The sequence below is a fragment of the Quercus robur genome, chromosome 3, assembly GCF_932294415.1.
Source record: "Quercus robur chromosome 3, dhQueRobu3.1, whole genome shotgun sequence".
Taxonomy (NCBI): domain Eukaryota; kingdom Viridiplantae; phylum Streptophyta; class Magnoliopsida; order Fagales; family Fagaceae; genus Quercus; species Quercus robur.
Genome location: NC_065536.1, coordinates 31488957 through 31511773, shown reverse-complemented (window position 1 = coordinate 31511773; position 22817 = coordinate 31488957). Strand labels below are relative to the sequence as shown.

The window sequence follows — 22817 nt, the reverse complement described above, 5'->3', positions numbered from 1 at the left end:
TTTTTTTTCTTTTTAATTAAGAACTAAAAGAGATCATTGATATTAAATAAAAACAATTTCTTAATTTATGCAATTATCTATTGCCACAACATTTTTTTTTCTTATAAAATTAGAAAATGTAGGTAAATTTATATTGCACATAGATATGGTGTTTCATAATAACGCCCAATAGAATTTGAATTCCAATTAATAAGAACCAGTTCTAAATTATCTTTAATTATCTCCTCTATTAATTCATTTAAATGCTTCCATGAATAAGTTTTTAATTCGGTTTTTATGATTCGTTTTGTTTTCTCTAAACGGTGACTGCATAAGCCATTTTTTCTATATGCAAAGAAAAACAACCAAAATATTTAAGAGGATTACAAATTGGGTGGGTAAGATTAGAGGACAAACACAGTCATTCTTTATTTTGTAGCCACCAACCTATCCGGTAAACAAAAACCTTCGTATGAATTTGTTTTCAATTATTAATCTCTTTTTTTCTCTCTCTCTAAATTTCATCTTGAAATAATGGCTTTCAACATAACTGGAGGAAAAAGAATTAGTGTATTGGACCCACCCAACACACCACAAGATCATGGAAGTATTGTTTGCCCATTCTTGGAGAAAATGGGCAAATGCCTCTTTCAAAAAAAAAAATCTAGCATTTTGCCCCATTTCCCAAACTAATTAGGGAAATGCCCCTCTTTTAAAACTCGATTTTCTCAAAATCGAGTTATAAAAAAAAATTAAAAAAAAATTATGGAGCCCTATAGTAGCGTTTTAGGGAGCCTATAGTGATGTTTTAAAAACCTATAGTAACGTTTTGTAACTCGATCTCCATAAAGTCGAATTACATGCAATTTTTTTTTCTTTTTTTTTACCTATAACTCGACTTCATGGAGATTGAGTTACAAAACACCACTATAAGTCCTTAAAATGTCACTATAGGCTCCTTAAAAACGCTACTATAGGGCTTAACTCGATTTTGAGAAAATCGAGTTTCAAAAGAGGAGCATTTCCCTAATTAGTTTGGGAAAGATGGCAAAATGCTAGATTGTTTTTTTAAAAAGGGCAAAGGCCAATTTTTTCCACCCATTCTTTATGTATGATATATTACAATAATTCATGGGTTGTGCCTTTTAATTAATTTTTGGGCAAATTACAACTTACTTACACGTGGATTGACCGAAATTTAAGTTGCTTACTTATTATTTGAAATTTGATACTTTACCCACCTAACATTTAACCAAAATCTAAGTTTCCTACCTGCGGTGTGAAATTTCATGATATCAGTGTTCTACTGGATTATTTTTTAATCTTATTTGATCTTTTTTTTTGTGTTTTTAGAGGAGAGAGTCATAAAAGTAGAGAAAAATTATATATTTAACTATGTTTTTAACAGATCTGGGTTACAGAACTCTAACTAAGGTAACCTCAGATGGGTAAAGTGTCAAATTTCAAACCACAGATAGGCAACTTAAATTTCAATTGACCACCGGTGGGTAAGTTTTAATTTTCCCTTAATTTTTAGACCAACTAAGTTCCAACTCTAAAGATGATGGATTGTTTGCAAATAGTTATGCCATTTTTAAACACTGATAAAGACAAGATCACAAATTTTCCCTTTTACTAAGTATGATCTAACCTTTTTCTTCTTCTTTTCTTTTTCTTTTTCTTTTTTTATTTTTTTATTTTTTTATTTTTATTTTTTTATAAGAGTATGATCTACTTTTTAACTATGTAAGCCTAATATTTTATTGGACAAAATTTAGCTATAAAACTCTTACTCAATAAAATAAACATTAATACATAATTTGAAAATCTAACTGTTGAATTTTATGTTCTTTACACATGTCAAATTTTGTGTCAATTAGATATTATTTACTATATGATCTATAAACTTATATTTTATGTATAATTCTAAGCTACAAAAACTTACAATTTAAACAATTTATTGATGACATAGCTATTGAATTTTAATTTTCTAAAAAATTTGCAAGCATAGAGGATATAAGAAGAAAATGTAAGCCAATAGTGCATTTGTCAAAATTCACCTCCAATAAAAAGATATTAAGTAAGGTTGTAATTTTAAACTATAACAAATTTTGTAGCTAAACTTTGTCCTTTTTTTTTAGTACATTGTTATGATTAGTGAAATGAATGTGTATGTATCTATAGAAAAACTATATATATTCAAAACAATTGTGAGAAAATTTACAAGTGGTACTCGCGCAAGGTGCATGCATAGCTTTGCATTTTCAATTGACAAAACTACAATATTGGTCTCTCAAGTTTATCCTGTGTGCGCAACTAATCCCTCAAGTTTGAAGCGTGCGCAGTTGGTCCCTCAAATTTTCAAAATGAGCAATATAAGTCATTTTACTAACTGTCATTAATGGTGTTACTTATGTGACTAATGGAACAATAACTTGGCATTTTGTTTTAATGATGTGACATATTTTTAATTAAAAAATTACAAACTAAAATTACACATGAGAAACATTATTTACCAAATTAAAAATATATTTATTTTCTACCAATTGTAAACACCCAGCTACGGCTTTATAAAAAAATTAAAAGAATAAAAAATAAAAAAACCCCAGCCATGAGACAGAGAAGGGGAGAGAGGGAAGAACAAGCCCTAACAGCTGCAATGATAGATTAGTTTTTTCCAGTTATACAGTTGATAGTGCGGTAAATAGCCCCAGGATATTGGAATTGGATCTCCAGCAACCCCAGAAGTAGCCGCTACGGAATCGCAGCCTCTAAAACCACAAATGTCCTCAAAGCCTGCTAGGATCAAATGGTTTTCTCGCTTTTCTTGTTTCCCATGTTGTTGTAGACAGAGAATTTTCTATATAATTGTTCTATAAGGATCACTATGTGACTTTTCCACTTCATCAAAATGCCTACCTAACTAGACACTTGCTTAATCCGGATCTCAAGATGGGCCTCCTCTCCACTAGACATGATTTAAATCATTGGGCGTATGGTAGCGTTGCAATTTTGGAGAGGGTGACATAATAGCGTTGCAGTATGGTAGCGTTGCGGCAACTAGGGCTTGTTGCTCCCTTTCTCCCCTTCTCTGTGGTGTTTTTTTTTTTTTTTTTTTTTTTTTTTTTTTAGCCATGGCTGGGTGTTTAGAATTGGTAGAAAATAGTTTTTTAATTTGGTAAACAATGTTTCTCACGTGTAATTTTAGTTTGTAATTTTTTAATTAAAAACATGTCACATCATTAAAACAAAATGCCAAGTTATTGTTTCATTAGCCACATAAGAAACACTGTTAATGACAGTTAGTAAAATAACTTATATTGCTCATTTTGAAAACTTGAAGGACCAATTGCGCACACTTCAAACTTGAGGGACCAATTGCACACAGGGTAAACTTGAAGGACTAATATTGTAGTTTCGCCTTTTCAATTTTATATCTTCCAAATTTACACCAATGAAACACAAATCTCTACAGTGTCTCACTAGCATTATAGATCCAAACACTTTATTATAAGCAGCTACACAATACGTTTAATGAGACTTCTAAAATTATGAAGTATAAACTATTCGTTTACTTATCAAATAAATTATATTATATATGTTTATGAGCAAAACGATGCAACACACGAGACTTCAACTAGTGATTAGATACAATTTTGAACAAAATTTAGCTACATTTAATTAGTTCTAGTATAAAATTACAACCTTACTCAATATATTTTTACTAAAAGTGAATTTTGACTTCACCACTAGATTATATTTTCTTCTTATCCTTCATGTTTGTAAAATTTCTAGAAAATTAAAAATCAATAGCCATATCAATAAATTATTTAAATTGCAAATTTTTGTAATTTAAAATTATGCATAAAATATAATTTTATAAATCATATAATAAATAATATCTTACTGGCACAAAATTTGACATATTTATTAAGAACATGTAATTCAACAGTTAAATTTTTGAAAAATGTACTAATATTAATAATATTGAATAAGATTATAGCCTTAAGTTATAACAAATTTTGTAGTTAAAATTAGTTTGACAATTTTTACATGAGATTCCACTTCCTACCATTGAAATCAATTATAAAAACTCTTTGTTGTCCACGACAAAAATAATGATCCCAAAATCCACCGGTCTAATTATATTTCTTTTCTCAAATACGAATGTTTTTGCTCTTATCATGGGAGCTTTTCGACATCTATAATTACCCAAATCTTAATTACTTTGGGTTCATCATGCATTCATGAGATTTTTATTGCCTTGGGAACTTTTCCTTCCTTTTTTTAAAACTACACAAATATATATATACATACCAATCTAAAGTTCTAGACTAAAACTCGGCTTTCAGATTATATTGCAAGACAAAAGACCTACATTTTCTATGCTAGAATTTTGATCAATTACTCCCAAAACAATATTTTGTACATGCTTTGGTCACTTTCATCTGTCAGATATAACCCTGCTAGCTGACCATTAACTGCCTCCTTCTGTTAAACTTTGAAAGAAGGTATCCTGGCTCAATCTCAGATTGTTCCGTGGATTGATTTGAGGCATAGGTTGCATACCTACAACCAACTCCAAACCAAAACTTTTGATCAAGATTGCAAAAGAGCCACAGTTAAATTAAGAATCTGAGTTTTCCACCTAATGTAAGAATTCATATAATAAGACAACAAAAAAAAAGGAACAGAGGACACAAGGGGTTTTAAAGAGAACCGAAAAGTTCTTCCCCCTCCCTTCATTCCCCTTGGTAGTATGAAATGTCATGTCTTGAATATTGCCGCTCTTTACATTTGCTTCAAACTCTTTGAAGTTCGCAGCCTACCTCCTTTTTCCTTTAACCCTCTCTCTCTCTCTCTCTCTCTCTCTCTCTCTCTCTCTCTCTCTCTCTCTAAACTGCTCCGGCTGGCTTGCTTGCCACCACATTGTCAACACTTAGTTGTTCTACTTCGTTCACCGCTGTATGTCCACTGCCAGTTCCATCAATGCTCCCATTACAGTCTTGCCTTTGTGTTTTCCCTTCCAATTTCCCTTTTGGAGATGCACTTGTATTATGACTAGATTTCCCTGAACCACTTTCTTTTTCTGGCAGGGAAGCTGTCTCAGCAGAAAAGTTCACTTCAGTTGCAGTACCTGGTAACTGCTGAGATGATGAATTACCAGAGCCTGGTGGAAGGAATACTCCAGTGCCAGGAATAGGAAGGCGAGGTGGAGGATGTCTTGGTGGAGCAGCTGGCCATCCTGTCGAACAAGGTGGGAGGGGAACTGGTGTAGGAAAAGGAATTGCTGGTGCAACTGGGGCAGGCACAAAAAGTGTTGGCATGCCATTGGGAGGTGGGATTTGTGGACGAATGGGTGGGGCTGGCAGTACACCAGTAGTAGGAACGGGAGCATAATGCTTGTTAGCCACATGATGACGAATATGATTGGGAGATCTACTGGGAGGTGGACCCCAGTGGGGTGATTGGGCTCCTGCAGGTGAAGAAAGGCGCTGACCATCACTAGGTGTGAATTTCTTCGGTTGAGACTTTGTGAAAGTAACCAGTATTCGCTCTTTGCGGAGGGAGGGAATTGCATGTTTAGCAACATCTGAGGATTTTCCTTGCATTACTAGGAGAGATCTGTTTTTGTCATGGTGACCAACATTATATCAGAAAGCAGATCTGAAAATTCAGTTAAATCTCAAAAAAAATAAAAGCAAGAAACTTGGGAAGTAAATTGTTATATAAAGTCAATTCACCATGAGTAGTAAGATGTTTCCTTATGCATTAAAAAGTTTTAAGCTCATTTTAAGCCTCATTTTGCGCATCATTTATTAAAAAAATGAAGCTCCTAATAGCTCCATATACAATTTTTGAAAACAAAAATGACAAAGTAGCAATTGTTTGTGGGTGGACTTTGGTGCAAGTTAAAGTTATAGGGTCTTAAGGTATGTGGAAGTAATGTCAAGGGAAATTCCTTCTTATGCTATTTTAAAATTTTAAAAATTCAATGTATGAAAAGCCCAACTGACTTTCCCAAGGAGCCACAATATCTGCTCTTTTCAGTTAGTCCTTGATACCACTAAACCAGAACACTAGCAATTATTCTTCCATAATTTTCTCCTTGGCATGCCTAAATTTTCAATCACATCAACCTACACAGAAATAACTTTTCTTCTAGAAAGATGATAATAGATAAGTATTAAAACTATGTTTTGGAGTTTGGAGGGAGAGAAGGTGATGCGGGAGACGCAAGAAGAATTTTATTTAGTATTATTTATATTTGCAAGCTAATTGTAATTTTATGTTTTAAGTCCTAGTAGTTTATTAGGGTATTAGTATTTTAACATTTTGAAGCAAGTTTATTTTTGTAATAAGGCAATTAGAGTTTCCTTAGCCAATTAGAACTAGAGTTTAGTTTTCCCTATATAAGCAACCTATTTTACTCCTTCTGAAGATAGTAGATATTTTGATGAATGAAAAAAATGGCCTTTGGGTTTATTTGGTGCCAACTCCTAGTGGTTTTCCCACTTAGTGCCAAGCCCTAGGGGCTTACTCCTAGATCATATCCCATTATTTTCCTTTTGTTGAATTTTGTTCTGGTTGTCCTGTGTCAAAAGGACCAGTCATCCCACCCCTCCTTTAGATCTTTTAAGAAATACAAGGGAGGGGAGAGTGCAGGCAGCCCCCTTTGTATGTTTGCAAGGAGGAAATGAGATGAAATGATAAGATATCGTGTAAATTAACAATAGAGTGCTATGACAAATAAATGTCATTTAGATGTTGAAATTTTAATCAGTAATTTTATTAAACTTGATATCCCCTCCATTCAAATTCCCCAAATTTGAGGGAATTGAAAAGAAGGCTATTGAATGGTGCCCCTTCCCTCAAAACTCAAGCCTTCCCTTCACCTTTCATCTTCTATCCATCCATCCAAACATACCCTTAAAGTAGCAACCTCTTAACCAGTAAAAATAAAGCAACAAGAAGAAAAGAGTTCAGGGTTAAAATTGATTACCCAGGTGTAAGAGAAAGCTTGAGAGAGCCTCTAAACTCCCCAGGCTGTCCTATCGAAATACTTTTTCCAAAGGTCATGTCACAGTCTGTCAAGAACAGGACGCAAACAGGCCTTCCAAACCAATGTGGGAAAATGTGAGGCTGTGAGTGATCACCCTAGAAGTAATCACCATAAAATTAGGCTTGGTTGGCACATTACACACTTATAATTAAAAAAAGAAAACACCTTAATGATCAACCTCATTATAAAAATCAATGATGCAAGAGTCTGGCTTCACAGTCATAATCTGCATGCCTACTAAGCGTTCAATAACATCTTGCAGCAAGGAAGGGATGGATTCTGTTCCCCGATCTGCAAAGTTAAATTTATAGAGATCCAAGAAATGATATCTAAGTAAAAAGATAACCAACAGAGCTCTTAAAATTTTACTATCCAACACAAATATTCTTAATATGGAACATGCCTTTGGAGGTTCCTACTGCATTATCCTCTTCTGGAGGTGCATCTGCAATTGGAAGGCCTAACTGAATCATCTCTCTTCCATGTCCCTTCATAGGCCTCTTTAAGGCCACATAAGTCTGACCTGCTTCTCAACAAACAAAGATCCTACCCATTGTTATTACTTATATACATAAAAGGAAAATCTTTATAAATTTAAAAATGCTTCTACAAAAGCTAGCAGCGAATTTTTAACAAGAAATAATGAAATACAAATCACATAAAAAACAATTTTGTCCAATAATGTATACAAAATTAGAATAGGCTTTTTTCCTTCCCATTCTTTTTTTTCTAGAAAGAAGTAGAGGTTAAGTACACAAACAACAGAAAGATAGCAATAAAAATAACAATAACAGTGCTGGTAATAGTTGTAATAGTAGCACTATCAACCTTTTACTCAGAAAGTTTCTCAAAAGGAAAATCACTGTTCTGGATTCGGACAACTTTCTTACAATGCAAAATACCACCAATCTCATGGTCCCCGCAAAACATCAACACAATCCCCCCCCCCCCCCCAAAAAAAAAAAAAAAAAAATTCCACAGCCAACCAAAATTTATCTCTTCAGAAGTGGGGGAAATCTAAAACAGTAGTCAATACGTTCTTTGAATGAAGGGACATACTTGTCAAAAAAGAGAAAAAAAAAAATAATTTCGCAGCGTTGAAGACAAGTTATATCTACCTAGGATGAATGGGATTAGACAAAAACAGGTCCCATGAACAAATGGTTCAGCATTAACCAAACCAATATAGAGTCTGTTAAATTACCAATTCCCCCAAAAGATTAAGCTATTAGAAAATGATGAATTTAATCATTTAATTATAATTCTAACACTCCCCCTTGTGTGAGCCCAAACTGCCCTTAATAAATAGTGCCCAACATGTGGGATTTTTAACATTTTAAATGGAAGGTAGAGTGGAGACAGAGATCAAACTCATGACCTCCTGTTCCTATACCATGTTATATTATATTCTCTCAAAAGCTTAAGCTATTAGGAAATCGTTAATTTAATCATCTAATTTAACTAAAATTCTAACAAAGTATTCTATTAAGCTTCAGTAAGCAGATCCTAAGTCTTATGAATATGTAACTAATGCAAATCATGTTGAAGAGGATTTTTTACAACACTTAGCAACCACCAAGGAACACTAGAAGGAAGCATATTAATGTATTGTCTTAAAGGTACATGTTTCCAAAACTACCCTCACTGACTTTTTAAATAAAGTAAAAGATATGTTATGAAACTTACTTATTGACTTTTCTTTTCAAAGAGGACTTTATTTTGGGACATCTCAGAATGGAATAGAGGACTAACAATTAGGGACAAAGTGACTTACATGCTTGCTATTTTAGTCTTTTAATTCCTTTATGTAAGAATTCATGTGACCATTAAATGAGCCATATGACCACTAATAAGTCACGTTTCCTTTTTAATTGGGCATATGACCTCTGCAGAACATATTTATAGATTAAAGCTGATTTTATGGTTGTGATTGTGTCTTACTACAGCAACTTTCTCTTATCTGATTTAAGGATTTGCAAAAGTTGTAACAGTAGCTTCTTTGAAAATTATTGAATGAAATTCATCTAGCATTTGTGGTTTTTCTCTACCTTTCTCTCAGGAATTGGATGTGAGTCTTCTTGCTATTTTGATAGCTCAAATAACTATCTAGTTCACTTCTTATATGTTTTATTCTCTAAATCATATAGGCTTTGATGCAGGACAATGTAGGCCCAATGAAAAAGAAAAGTCCCATTGGTCCATTCTCTATTAATTCTAATGTTTAATTACTTATTATGCCTTTAGTATTTTAAAAGGTCAGGTGACTTGCCATTAGTAACCCTAGAATCCTAGCCCTTCATCTAACAGAAGGGTTGCATCAGGTTCACAAACTGTCAGTGGAAGGAGACGTCTGAGAGGAATGACAAACCATTAGAAGCTTATGCAATTTTGTGTAAATTAAATCCTTGTGCCATAGATAGACCATACTTATAGAAGAATACTGAAAGAACTCAGGAATAGGTATAGTTGCAGAGAGCTTGATGTTTCTAGGAGGTAACTAGTCGTTTCTTCCTGTGTTTGTATAAGCGCTGGTCTTGTTTGGTAGGGAATGCCCCTATGCTCTTGTAAATTGTTGTTTTTGTCTATATAATTCTTTCCTACCCATCATCAAAAATAAGTTTCAGTAAATTCTTACATGAATATAAATATTTTACAATTTTTTAAAGACCTGATCCATATCTGCTTTGCGCACTATTTTTTTCAAGAACATAAATAATAGTTTCCCTATATGCAAAATGCCATACAAATCAAATTGATATCGATCACTGTTTGTATTAAAAATTAAATGGTGACCTCCATTCAAGGAATTAGTTAGTTTGATTTAAACCCACCAAATGCATAAGATGCGGGATAAAAGCACAGCCTATGAGTCAATATCCAGAATTAGACAGTAGTACACAGTATCCCACACCCCCAATTAGGGTCAGGAAAAAGATGGACAAAGAATCTTTAAAGACAATGAGAAGTGTTAATTATGTGTCAACATAATCAGCCTTTGATCTAATATAGCTCAACACAATCAAGTGTTGCAAATTGTGACAAATGAGTTGTCGAAACAAGAATAAACCTTATGGCCAAAAGAAAGTAGAATACCAGTTGTTGTTTACATCTGACAGGAATGCATTACATTATCCTGAAAGATTTTAAATTTAAAACATAGAAAAATAAAAAGATTATCTTAAACATATGATAATTACTTGATAAAAGGAAATCTTTATAGGCTCAATCCTTAAAGTTTTATTTAGAAGATCGTTCTAGATAGAAAGACCATCATTTATTAATTTTATAATTTTTTAGTTTAATAGATTTATTTAGTTCTTCAAGTTTTGTAATTTAATGGAGTTTAAATCTGTCAAAGATTTTCATCAATCACATGATGACTTTGTAATACTGTTCAAGATAAAATTGTAAATTATGTTGGAATTATCATATAATTGTTCATAATTTCATATATACATACATACATACATACATACATACACACACACACACACACAAACACACACACACACATATATATATGGACAGAGAGAGAGTTATAGACAAACACAGATAAGCACATTAACCCTTGATTGTAGAGTACACAGTGCAGTTGAGTAATTGTGTGCAATGAACAAATTCAAGACTTGTTAAATCATATAATGCTGACACTAACAGCTTGTTTGGGAGAGGGGAATAGGGGAAAATGGAATGGGGGAAAAAATGAAAGATTATTTTTTTTATTCCCTCGTTTAGGAATTTAATAGCCCTCTTGAACCCATTTTTTAATCCCTCCCAAATTGGGAGGAATCAGAGAATGGAATGTGCTTTTATGAAGTTTTAATGAAGTCCTCATAATACCCGCCCCCCCCCCCCCCCTCTTTTTTTTTAATGATTGTCTATAACCCTTTTTTTAATAAAATAAAGGGCATAATGGCAATGTTTTTATAACAGAAGTCATTTACATTCAATTCCCAATCAAGGTTACTTTCCATTCCATTCAAATGCAGTCTCTTATAAAAAATAATACGCATGTAGTCTACATTTAATTCGGAATTGATGAACTTTTTGTAATATTTTAGGGAAACCAGAAAAACAACAGGCACAGATTATATTTGAACAAACCAGTAAGAATGCAAGGAAAAAAGCATGGCATACGGAATTGCACAATTTCATACAGAGATCACTTGCACTGCTATCACAGAAAGTCATTTTAATTTTCTGTACCTCAGATGTCATCCATAAATGTTACAGAATCCATTTTGCAAGCAATGTGTCCAGAAATGGATCTCCCTAGATTTTAAAACATACATGGAAATGGATTATGTCTATTTAAAATTTTGAAGCCTACATGGTGAAACTTGTTCCAAATTTTTAATGGCAACAAATGAATCATCTGAAAATCACAGGTACAGTTTTAGAGAAAGAAACCACATGAAAATTTCTTTCTTCTTCAAGTGTACAGAAAAAAAAAATGCACTTAGCAAACTTGCCTTGATTTTGTCCTGTTTTTCCTTGAGCCCTCAAATTATTAACCAAAGAAACAAGTTTGGGAACTTCCGAGTCATCAAGTAACGATTCAAAATGTTTCAATCCCTCGACCACATTAACCTGACATGAAGATAAGCACATCTCAAAAATAGAAAACAATTATAAATGAAAATTCAGTATCAAGATTCAACATATTAAGCAATAAAACTAAGTCATAGATATCCACAAAAGTATTTAGTAGAATAATACCTCCTTATGGTCAAGCATCTCAAAGACAGAAAAAGTTTTTGGAACCGGAGCAAGATTCTGCTTCTCATTTTGATTTTGTTCTGCAGAATGATTCTCTGTAAGAAAATTATAGGAGTCCAACTCAAAATACAATAGCAAAAATATTTAGAACTAGCCTCATCACACACGCTTCATGTGTGCGATGAGGCTCTTTTTCAATATTAATTTTGGTTTAGTGTCATAATGTTTAAAAGTGGGATAGAGATAGTGTCCTAATTCTTAGGATCTTTCTCTACGTGAGTTTTTTTTACATGGAATAATGTTTAAAAGTGAGATAGATATAGTGTCCTAATTTCTAAGATATTTCTCTACATGAGAGTTGATAAAAGTTTGAAGTTTTGAATGTAAAATTTATAAAAATAAATATAAAAAAAAAGGTAATTCAGATTGGAGAAGAGAAAGGGAAAAAGCCTAAAACTTAGGAACTTTTTTAAAAATAGTAAATTACTCTTTTAAACAGTTTTTTTTTTTAATTTAAAATTATTTAACTAAAAGATAGGGGTATTTTAGAGAGTTTAAGAATTTTTGTGAGGATATTTAAGTACACAAAATGATGAAATCTAGACAGAGAATCCTATTATTAGTAGCATAAATAAATTAAAGAAAAAATTTCTAGATAAGAAGCATCTGTATTCTGTCCTAAATTCAGGCAAGAGAAAGGGAGAGTTTCTCCCCTTTCAGCCAAAAAATGGAACCTAGATGTTCCAACCACCAAACCGTTGATACCTAAAGAGCTACCAGGATTAGCCTTCAAATTATATCCTGCTCAGTACAGCCACCACTTCCTTTTTCTCTTTGGCCAATCAAGAGCTGATGGATACAACCCCTCTCCCCAAAACTGGCACATTCCATAAAGAAATCCAATTACCTTTGCAATTTGAGGTGCATCCATCATCTACCACCTTGGCTTCAGTTGGAGAATTGCCACACGTTGTCCCTTCTGAACTTCCCAAACTCTTCAAGCTACCAGCATCTGCTTTGGTAACCAGAAACAATAAACATCAAAGTTGCCACATAGAATTTCTCAAATATAAGGCATATTTCATATTTCATAATTCTGTAACTTTAAGCTTGATTCTATTTGGAGTTGTCGAACCTTCATTAGGAGAGCAACGAAATTTGTTAGTTAATGAGTCACTGTTTGCTAATAGTAAAGAAAAAAAAAATCCAATATATTTCCAGAAAACCAGGCAAATAGAGGGAAGAAGGTGCAAAACAAAACCCATAGGCAATCAAACTTTCCAGAGTTTTAGGCTTTCTAATAACAGAGCAACACAAGACTGGTGTTGTCATCATACAGGCATGCCATGCATGTCTAAATATTTATGTGATACTTTGTTTATATATATATATATATTTAAATTTTCATTTTCAGATACTTTGTTATTAATGTGCAATGATTGTTTAAAAATCAGTATAAACAGCTTTGCAATATACACCATAATGATCTATTTTGATAATCATACCTAAATTTTATAATAAAAAATTAACATTTTTTTTTTCTTTTAATTAAGCCACAGACTATTACATTACCAAAAAAAGGCAACAGACCCTTGTCCTTCCTTGTAAATTGTCACTTGGTATTGAAAACTATATAAAAGCCACTTAAGAAAATTTATTTTGCAATGAGTTCGCATCAAAAGATATGTGCAATGATCCAATATGATGTTCTATAAGCTTTCAGGTAAAACAGTACTATTGACAAACAATCAAAAGTAGTAACTACATATCTCAAAAGTAGCCATAATCTAAGGAAGCAACTTTCAGGTAGGAGAACAATTACCCCTAATTGACTTACGAAATAAATTGCTTGATATTTACCCTAAAGAAAATTAATACTTATCCAAAATTCCCATGTAACATGGCTGCACACATGGCCAAAGAAGCTTAAAAGAAGTTACTTTCCTATTCAATAACATTAACATCAAAGGGATGACCAAAAATGCTTCAAAAGAAGTCATTTTCGTAGTCAATAACATTAACATCAGATGATTTGAAATTAAGCATTCCATTCATTGCCAACAAGCTATAACTCATAAGATGCAATTTAGTTAAGTAATGTAGCATTCACCATATTGCAATAACAACACACAGAGCAAAATGTAAACCCAATTGCATAATTGATTACCTTTTTTATCCTCCCCAACTGCTGGAGCCTTATCCTCCAACTTCCCAACCTCACCCTCACCTCTCTCACCGCTGCCTTTCTCCGAACCCACAACACCACCACCCACAGAGGAATTCCCATCATGACTATGAGACTCCACACTAGAATAATGCCCTTCCTTCACAGCATCAAACCTCGGCCCTTGCTTAAACCCCACACCAGATCTCTTAAAATCCTTGCCCCCACCCTTTGCCGGCTCATAATACCGCTGCTGTCGCCTCCAAGCCACATGGTTCAGTGCATATATCACCTCGGCCACTGAAAAGTACTGCTGCATATGCAGCACCGGGTTCCAATTACACCTCCTTTGCTGAATACACCCTATCACCATATCATACTCCCCCGGCTCGCCTACAGCACGCAAATGGTGACACAAATTGTCAATTATTGCATTGGCAGCAGCAAATTCGCCACGCAGCCATGAGATAAACCCATCCCGCTCATCTGGGAACCACTGTCGGTGGTGGATCTCACCGCCACCGGCACCACTCCCACCACCACCACTCGGATACTGCATTTTGTCTGATAATACCACATTTCCCGATGGCATTGCCATGGAGAACCCACTACCCAGAAAAATGTCACTACTACCACATATATAGCTTATGCTCACTACTCAGATCTATGCATATAAAGCACACGAACGAATATCTCTAAATCCAAATCAAATTTGAGCAAATTCCCATAAAGATTCAAATACCAAATCAAGCAAAAGACAACAAATTTCCAGCCTTTGGCTTTAGACCCAATTGAATTTATATCTATATTCAACACTTTACTAACACAAAAGGCACAAAATTCAGTCTTTAGAAACAAAAATAACACAAAACAGGAACTGGGTTTTGTTTATCTTATCAAATCCGATCAGATTAAGATTGCTGCAATTGAAGAAATGGGAATTTTCCCAAATACCCAAAAATCCAAATTTGAAGCTCAGATCTGGAAATGGGGTTTGTGGGGGGAATTGGGATTGTGGGTGTAAGAGAAAAAAGAGACAGTTACTTGAAGATGAGGGAATTATATTTATTATATTAAGCTTTTCATAGTAGGGATTAGCCACAAGATCTAGGGTTTGTGAGACCTGTCCTTGTGAGTGGTGTGTGTGAGAGTAAGAAAGAGAAAGAGAAAGAGAAAAAAGATAGAAGTGAATGTGAAATGGCTTATTAAGCACGCATGTGTATGGTCTTAAATGGTGGCTAATAAGAAGAGGATGTCTCTCTCTCTCTCTCTCTCTCTGTTTTTGTGAGCGGTCACACGGTCTACAGTACTGAGGAACTGAGGCCTGAGAGTGTGGATCGGACAAGGATAGAATATTCGTGACTATATATGGGTGTTTTTGACATTTTTCATTTTATCTCAAGGAGACCTGGTTTTGTTTTTGTTTTCTTTTGGTTTGTTGAGAGAGAGAGAGACTACTTAAAAATTCATTTCTCATTTTTTGGGTTTTGGTCTGAGTTTCTAAAAAACTACTTGTAAAATCTTTGGTGGGGTTTTATCTTGTTATGGATAACTTCAATGTTTTGCTCTCATTCATTGGATATGTTTGGATCATATTATGGGACTATTTAAGATATTTATAAGTGACTTTCCTATTATTTACACTATTATTTGTTTTTTGTAAATTAAAATTTATTTTTAAAGTTTATTTTCTTTTAGCCAATACAATTATGTTAGGTTGTAAGGGTGTTCTTGTCATTTTATGATATCAAAGAGACCTGGTTTTGTTTTATTTTGTTCTGGTTTGTTGAAGAGAATAAAAATTCATTTCTCATTTTTGGGTTCTAAAACATGAGTTATCTTGTCATGGATAATTTCAATCTTTTGCTCTGTTTCTTTGGATTTAGTTGGATCAGATTAAGGGACTATTTTCTCAACAACCAAAAAAAAAAAAAGATTAAGGGACTATTGGTTGTTATTTTTGTAAATCAAACTTTCTTTGTAAAGTTTATTTTTTGAGGCAATATAAGTAAGTTTTTGTTTGGCTCCTGTCTTAAAAAATCTCAACTTGCAACTTGAGCCATTCTTTTGTTTTTTCCAAGATAAAAGATAGAGTGAGCCTCATAGTAGATAGCACTAGTGCCATAACCGTAATACTGTACCTTTTTTTATTATTAAACTAGCCTCATCACATACTTTGTGCCAGCTATGAGGCTTCTTTTTTTTTTTTTAGTGTCCTATTTTGTAGAAAAAAAATTATGTTTTTTTATTTTATGTACATATAATTTTTATTTTAAAAATCTAATTTATAAATAAATAAAAAAATTGAAAATCAATAGGAGAGTGATCCTATTTTTTATTTTAGTGGGAGTTAGAGTTGCATTTTTACCGGATTATCCTTTAACTCTGTCTCTACTTAAACATAAGAATGTAAGAGCATTTTTGAACTAAAAAAATGAGGAATCCAAATAAAGGAAACTCCTTAAATAATAGTATAGATGCAATGTACATTTAGTCCAAATAACAATTAAATTTAGTTTAACGCCACCATACTCCATAGAGGGCATGTAGGTGGGTGAAATCTTATAGTACATCCTCTTTGTTTTTGGGTAAGCCATCCTGTATTTTTAATTGTTCTACAGTCTGCATTTTCTTTAATTCATAATAGTAGGTTTGCTAGTATTTATAAGATTCATCAACTTTTTCTAATGAATCTAGAAAAATTAAAATTAACCCTCGTGTAACCTTCCCTTTAGAGTCTAGTAGAATTTGTCATCTATATAAGAAAATTATAAGATACTCCGGCATAAGTATACTCCTCTTTGATAAATGAATAATAGGTCACACGTATAAATTTAATTAGTAAAACATGCTATTATATGAAAAGATAGAATATGTATTTATTTTAATTTAGAAGTGTTTTTCATTTAAGAGTTTTTTTTTTTTTTTTTTTTGGGGAAGTGTTTCACCAAATCTTAAGACAGGTAGTTATGATCTATATGCGGATATGGAGTAATCCTTGAGTAATTTATTTTTGAAAAGTCTTTTCTCAATTTCAATTGTTTGTGTTTGTAGGTAAAACGTGATCAAACTTGTAAAATATTTTCCATTGACCGTAAAATCCTTTATAAAAAGTTGCAAAATGTTTTATCTTTAAAATTTTGGTAAAACATTTTACAAAAACACACAATGACTTCCCTCACCCATCTAGTGTTAGGTCATCGGTCTGATGGGCTGGGCAGCTGATGCCAACGGTCCAGTGGCCGAAGCCACCATTCCAATGACTTGTGCCAACGATTTGGTGGTAGAATTTGCCGTTCTAATGACATGTGTCAACAAATAGGTGGTCGTAGCCACTGCTCTTGTGACTTGTGCCAGGGTCTAATGGCTAAAGCCATCGCTCTAGCAACCAGTGCTAAAGGTCCAATAACCAAAGTCATCATTTCGAACACTAGTGTTGGCAATCTAATAGCTGAAGACACCATTTCGATCGTCGAAGACACAGCTTCGGTGGCAGTCGCCAACAGTCTAATCATTGGAGCCATTGTTCTAGCAGTCTTGTCACTAGCAACTCCGATGGCTGGCCCACCAATTTTGATAGTTTACTTGAAGAATTTTATTTGTCATACCAAATATCTAAAAATGTATTAGGTATTACTATCATGCGATACTGTTTTATGCAGCATACAATCATGTAGTATTTTTTTTTCCTTTTTTTAATAATGTGGAAGTTAGAGGTGGGAGGATTTCTATCTCTTATATAATAATAGATTTTTTTTTTTTTTTATAGAAAACACATAATAATAGATCTCAATAGCGAAATTTATGGTGAGATCTACCATCTATATGAGATAAGGGAATATCATATGACATCGTAACTTTGGAAGGAAGAATTAAATTCATGGGTGAGTCCAGAGTGGATCTAGATTGCTATCTTTGGAAGGAAAAACTATTGCTTACTTTATAAGTATAGCAACGTGATACTCCAACAATAATTAGTGGGATTTATATCTATATGATAGGAGGAAATATCAAATTGCTAATTCTGGAAGAAAAAATTATTAGATACTCCCAAAGTATAGTAGACATAGTACTCCTTCACACGCGAATAATAGATCCACCATAAATCTAATTAATAGGATACATTATAATGTGAAAAGTGAAAATACCATATTGCTATTTTCTCAAAATACGGAATAATTACCCTTCAAAAACACCATGTAGTTTTCTATAGATATTTTTTTGATAGATTTATAAAATTGATAGACATAATTTTCTATAGATTAACATTTAAGAGCTTGATCCATATTTGTATAGCAATTCATGTTTTTGCAAGATATCAAAGATACGAAACTAAATTTATTGTGATTTGAATTGCTAAGAGTCTAATAAATCAATAGCTAATATGCTCTCATTTATTAAGAGAACAATGTTCAAATCCCCTAGTATTGTATATATTGAATTGTAAAAAATATATTAAAAAAAAAAAAAAAAAAAAAAAAAAAAAAAAAAAAAACCTGTTGTTCAAACAATTGTGTGTGGCATGTGGCATATCATTTGGGCCTTACATTTTTGTTCAAACCTGTTGCTCAAAAACTATACATTTTCCAAATTAATTAGTTTAACTCATCATTTACGCGAGCGAGGCCTAACGGAATTACCTACTCGGATAATATAAAAGGTCAGGATTTAAACCCCGGTCGCTGAAGTGGGCCGGGAAGATTTTTTTTTTTTTTAAACGATAAATTTGGAAGAAAATATGTAGCAACAATTTATGGCATTATTTTATTACAATGTGTTATGTCAATTTCAAGAAAACCTGTAACCAACTATACATTGATTCCTTCCTATCAAAAAAAAAAAAAAAAACTATACATTGATTCCTTCCTATCCAAAAAAAAAAACTATACATTGATTCCTTCTAAATTTTTTTTTTTTTTAAATAAAAAATAAAAAACCCTGTTGTTCAAACGATTGTGTGTGGCATGTGGCATTTCATTTGGGCCTTACATTTTTGTTTTTACCTTTAAAATTAATGAAAACAATGTGAAACGTTATCCATATTAACACAAACATGGTTCCTTTTGACAAAATCATAAGATCCACCAACTTATACGGTGCATCTTCTTTCTTGTTATGTCAGAGCAATATCATTGAGCCTTAAAAGCCGGCCGTAGAGCCTTAAAAGCCAACCTGTTGATTTCACCTACAAAAATTTGCACCTACTAAGGAAAAGAATGAACAATACCACTGACACAATATTTTCCACAACAACTACGTTACCAAGTTTTTAGTGGCTCTCATATGAGCTCATTACTAATATCATTTTCAAATCTTTCGTCATTTTTTTTTTTTTTTATATAGATTTATTTCAAAAGTATTGAGGCATTGGATAGGGTTAATTTACAATTATCTTTTTTTATTTTATTTTATTAGTTGAATGGTTGGGTGGAAGATTTGAACTTTGAATGTCTCCCTTAGAACTACCAAAAGATGCAAAATGAACTCAAAACTCTTGGCTAGTGTGTGTATATATGTAGGGAAAATTACACTTTACCACCCTAAATTATACCTTATATTGCACTTTGCATTCTAAACTTTCAAATACACTTTTTGCACCATAAATTATAACATTTGTTACACTTTGCACTCCAATATTAAGTTTGCTATTAACTTGGATGGAAAATATGACATCACATGAAAAGACCTAATTGTCTCTCTTCTCAATACTTTAAAAATAAAATATAAATTACACTTTACCACCCTGAAATATACTATTTATTACACTTTGCACTCTAAACTTTGAATTTTCATCCAAATTAATAGCAAAGTTAATGGCAGGGTGTAAAGTGTAACACGAGTCATAGTTTAGGGTGCAAAACATGCATTCGAAAAGTTTAGAGTGCAAAGTGTAACATGAGGTATAGTTTAGGGCAGTAAAGTATAATTTCCCCCTCTATATATATAAATGCTACTAAAATCCAAAATTAACTTCTAATTGTGGTCTAATTTTGTGTGAAATGTCCATTTAATTATTAATTTTTTTTGTCAAATGACCCATTTATAATGCTTATGTGAAAATCGAGATGACTTCCTCAATCACTTAGGTAAAAAGTAAGATCACATCAATGTTACTAAACATGGGTTATAACCTAATTAATTTAAAGAACCAGAAAATGATCATACAAATACTTTCTTATTTTCAATTTTATTATTTGATGGGATTTTTTCAAATTACCATTTTAATGGTTTGACCTCCTTGTCACTTGTCAAACTATAGTAATTCAAAATTCTTCACTTCATACCTAAGATTATTTTATTTTATTTTATTTTATTTTTTTGAGAAAGAAGTTGTAAAATTTATTAAGGAACAACAGCTAAATCAACTTGAATTACAACATAAAAGTGAGGTGGAACATCTTCCATCCATACAGATTAACCAATGACATGTATAGCATGCCTAGCTAGCTAGTTTATGAGCTACAGAATTGCCTTCACGGCGAACATGAGAGAAAGAAATATTATTAAAAGACTAAGCTAAAATTTTTCCATCAAAGAACAAGTGACTAAAGGAAGCCAGTGATGGAGCTGGATCTTTCAGTGAGTTAATAACTAAACTTGAGTCACCCTCAAAAATAGCCATCAACACACCTATATCCAAAGAGAACTCCAAAGCTTTGGCTACTGATATGACCTCGACCTCAACTGTAGAAGATGGAAGAGCAACATTTGGTGACAAAGAAGCCATGATTAGTCCTTGATCATTTCTAATGACAACACCAATACCAACTATGTCTTCCTCCTTAAAAATGGCACCATTGAAATTTATTTTGTAGCAATTCGTCGATGGAAGTCTCTAGGCAGAAGACAATCTAGGTGGAGGGGGAGGGAGGCATGGTTGAGCATCTTGGTACTCTTGAAGAGAGGTAAAAGCACCGTGAAACACCTGATCAAGAGGGAGAGCTAGGGAAGTGGTTCTGACTAGATTATGCCTATTCCAAATGAAAAGAGTTCAAGATTGAGGTTTGATTCCACAATGAGGCTTACTAGATTTGAGAAGCTAAGGAAAGTTTTACCATCTCGAAGATTCCACTGAGCATCACAACTCCACACCCCATCAAGGCACGAGCAAGACCAGATAGCATGTAGGACATCTTCTTCCTGCTGTAAACATAGTTTGTAGCAACCATTCTCAATCACAGTTCTCTGAACAAGATTCATGTTGGTGGGGATAAAATTCTTACATGCGCTCCATATGAAATTTTTATCTTTGCTTGGAGCTTTTAGGCCCCAAATTTTCCTCCAAAAATTTTGTGACTAGGTAGAAACTTCTTAGGCAACCTATGGTTGCCTTTCTTGGCTCTTTAGGAACTGATATCCAGATTTGACTGAGTATTCCCCAAACTGGACATAGGGCTAATAGAGAACATCCTCTGTGATGTGATTGCTCAGGGGGATTTTCAATATTAATTTGACTTCAGTGGGGCTAAAAGAATTGTTTAGAAGCTCCCCATCCTACTGTCATGCAAAAGGGTTGATAAAGGAACTCACTGTAACCTCTTGAGCATCTTCAGTCAGTGGGGTCTAGATTTTTGGATAGCTCAGAGAGTGAAGCCAATTTTCAAACCAGATGTTGACTGAATTTCCATTGCCTATCCTCCATCTAGCTCCATTTTTTTTTATAACATCTCTCCCCTTTAGAATGCTCCTCCATACATAAAAGCCATTCTATGAATCTTTAGCATCCATCACCGAGCAATTAGGGAAGAATTTTGACTTGAATACTCTATAAAATAGTGAGTTTTTGTTATGCAGCAGCCACCATGTTTGCTTAGCCAAGAGAGCATCATTAAAGAGAGTAAAGTCTTTAACCCCATACCCCCTTCAATTTTTGGGTTGCACATTTCCTCCCATTTAACCCAGTGGATTTTCTGTCTATCTCCCCGTTGGCCCCACCAAAACTTACAGACAAGTTTCTCAATATCATTGCAAAGTCCCAAGGGTAACTTGAAGCAACTCATGGTGTAAGTTGGGATGGCTTGGACCACAGTTTTGATTAGGATTTCTCTCCTTGCTTGTGATAAAAGCTTCACTTCCTAATCTTGAAACTTCCTCCAAACCCTTTCTATTATGTAGTCGAAGCTTGCTTTTTTCCTTTTTCCCACAAGTGAACGTAAGCCCAGGTATTTCTCATATTACTTGATTTCAAGAACTCCCAACAGTTCTTTAATTTCCTATTTGCTATCCACCATAGTAGATTTGCTAAAAAAGAGAGCTGTTTTATTCCAATTCATTTGTTACCCAGAGATCTATTCATAAGCTGTCAAGATACTCAAAACTTGTTAACCTTCATCCCTATTAGCTTTACAAAAAAGTAGACTATCATCAGTAAAAAGTAGACGGGTTAAACTAGGACTACTTTTACTCAAAGAGAAACTCTTAATACTACCTTCTCTCTCTGCTTAGGAGATAAGACCATGCAACCCCTCCGTGCATAATAAGAAGAGGAATGGCGAGAGAAGATCGCCTTGCTTGATGCCCCTTAAGGGTTGAATGAAGCCCTTTGGTTCCCCATTGATCAAGATAGAGTAAGTAATAGACTTGACACACACCATCATAAGATTTATCCCCTTCTCATTAAAGCCCAATTTGCCCATCACTACCTCCAAAAAAGTCCATTCCACCCTATCAAAAGTTTTGCTAGTGTCAAGTTTGAGAGCCATGAACCCAGTCTTCCTTAAGTTATGTTTGCTCATGATGTGTAAAGTCTCAAAGGCTACAAGAATGTTATCTGAGATCAAACGATTCTTGGTGAAAGCATTCTGGTGCTCTAAAATAATAGATGGCAAAATTCTTTTAAGACGATTAGCCAAAACTTTCAAAAAAAATTTGTAGAGAAAATTACACAAACTA

The 22817-nt window shown here is 33.4% G+C and overlaps 1 protein-coding gene across 4 annotated transcripts; it reads right to left on the bottom strand.

The window, feature by feature from the left end:
• Nucleotides 1-4584: 4584 nt before the first annotated feature.
• LOC126717784 (RNA demethylase ALKBH10B) lies at nucleotides 4585-15295 on the bottom strand. Of its 4 annotated transcripts, none has more exons than XM_050419675.1 (8): nucleotides 13929-15295; nucleotides 12669-12773; nucleotides 11762-11856; nucleotides 11515-11632; nucleotides 7434-7565; nucleotides 7221-7333; nucleotides 6983-7137; nucleotides 4585-5604 (listed from the first exon to the last, which is right to left on the bottom strand). In XM_050419675.1, the coding sequence occupies exons 1-8, from the start codon at nucleotides 14521-14523 to the stop codon at nucleotides 4875-4877; spliced, it is 2043 nt and encodes a 680-aa protein (XP_050275632.1). In that variant the 5' UTR covers nucleotides 14524-15295; the 3' UTR covers nucleotides 4585-4874. The 4 variants fall into 4 exon arrangements, with proteins under 4 accessions (XP_050275632.1, XP_050275635.1, XP_050275634.1 ...); XM_050419678.1 differs by having other exon boundaries at nucleotides 7221-7321; nucleotides 7446-7565; XM_050419677.1 differs by having other exon boundaries at nucleotides 11762-11841; nucleotides 13929-15292.
• Nucleotides 15296-22817: the final 7522 nt, after the last annotated feature.

Excerpts from the sequence above, each read along its gene's own strand:
- LOC126717784 (XM_050419675.1), bottom strand. The coding sequence starts at position 14,523 with ATGGCAATGCCATCGGGAAATGTGGTATTATCAGACAAAATGCAGTAT. Across the intron at positions 12,774-13,928 it reads AGTTGGGGAGGATAAAAAAG|ATGCTGGTAGCTTGAAGAGT; the intron begins GTAATCAATTAT and ends TTACCAAAGCAG. Across the intron at positions 11,857-12,668 it reads ATGCACCTCAAATTGCAAAG|AGAATCATTCTGCAGAACAA; the intron begins GTAATTGGATTT and ends ATTTTCTTACAG.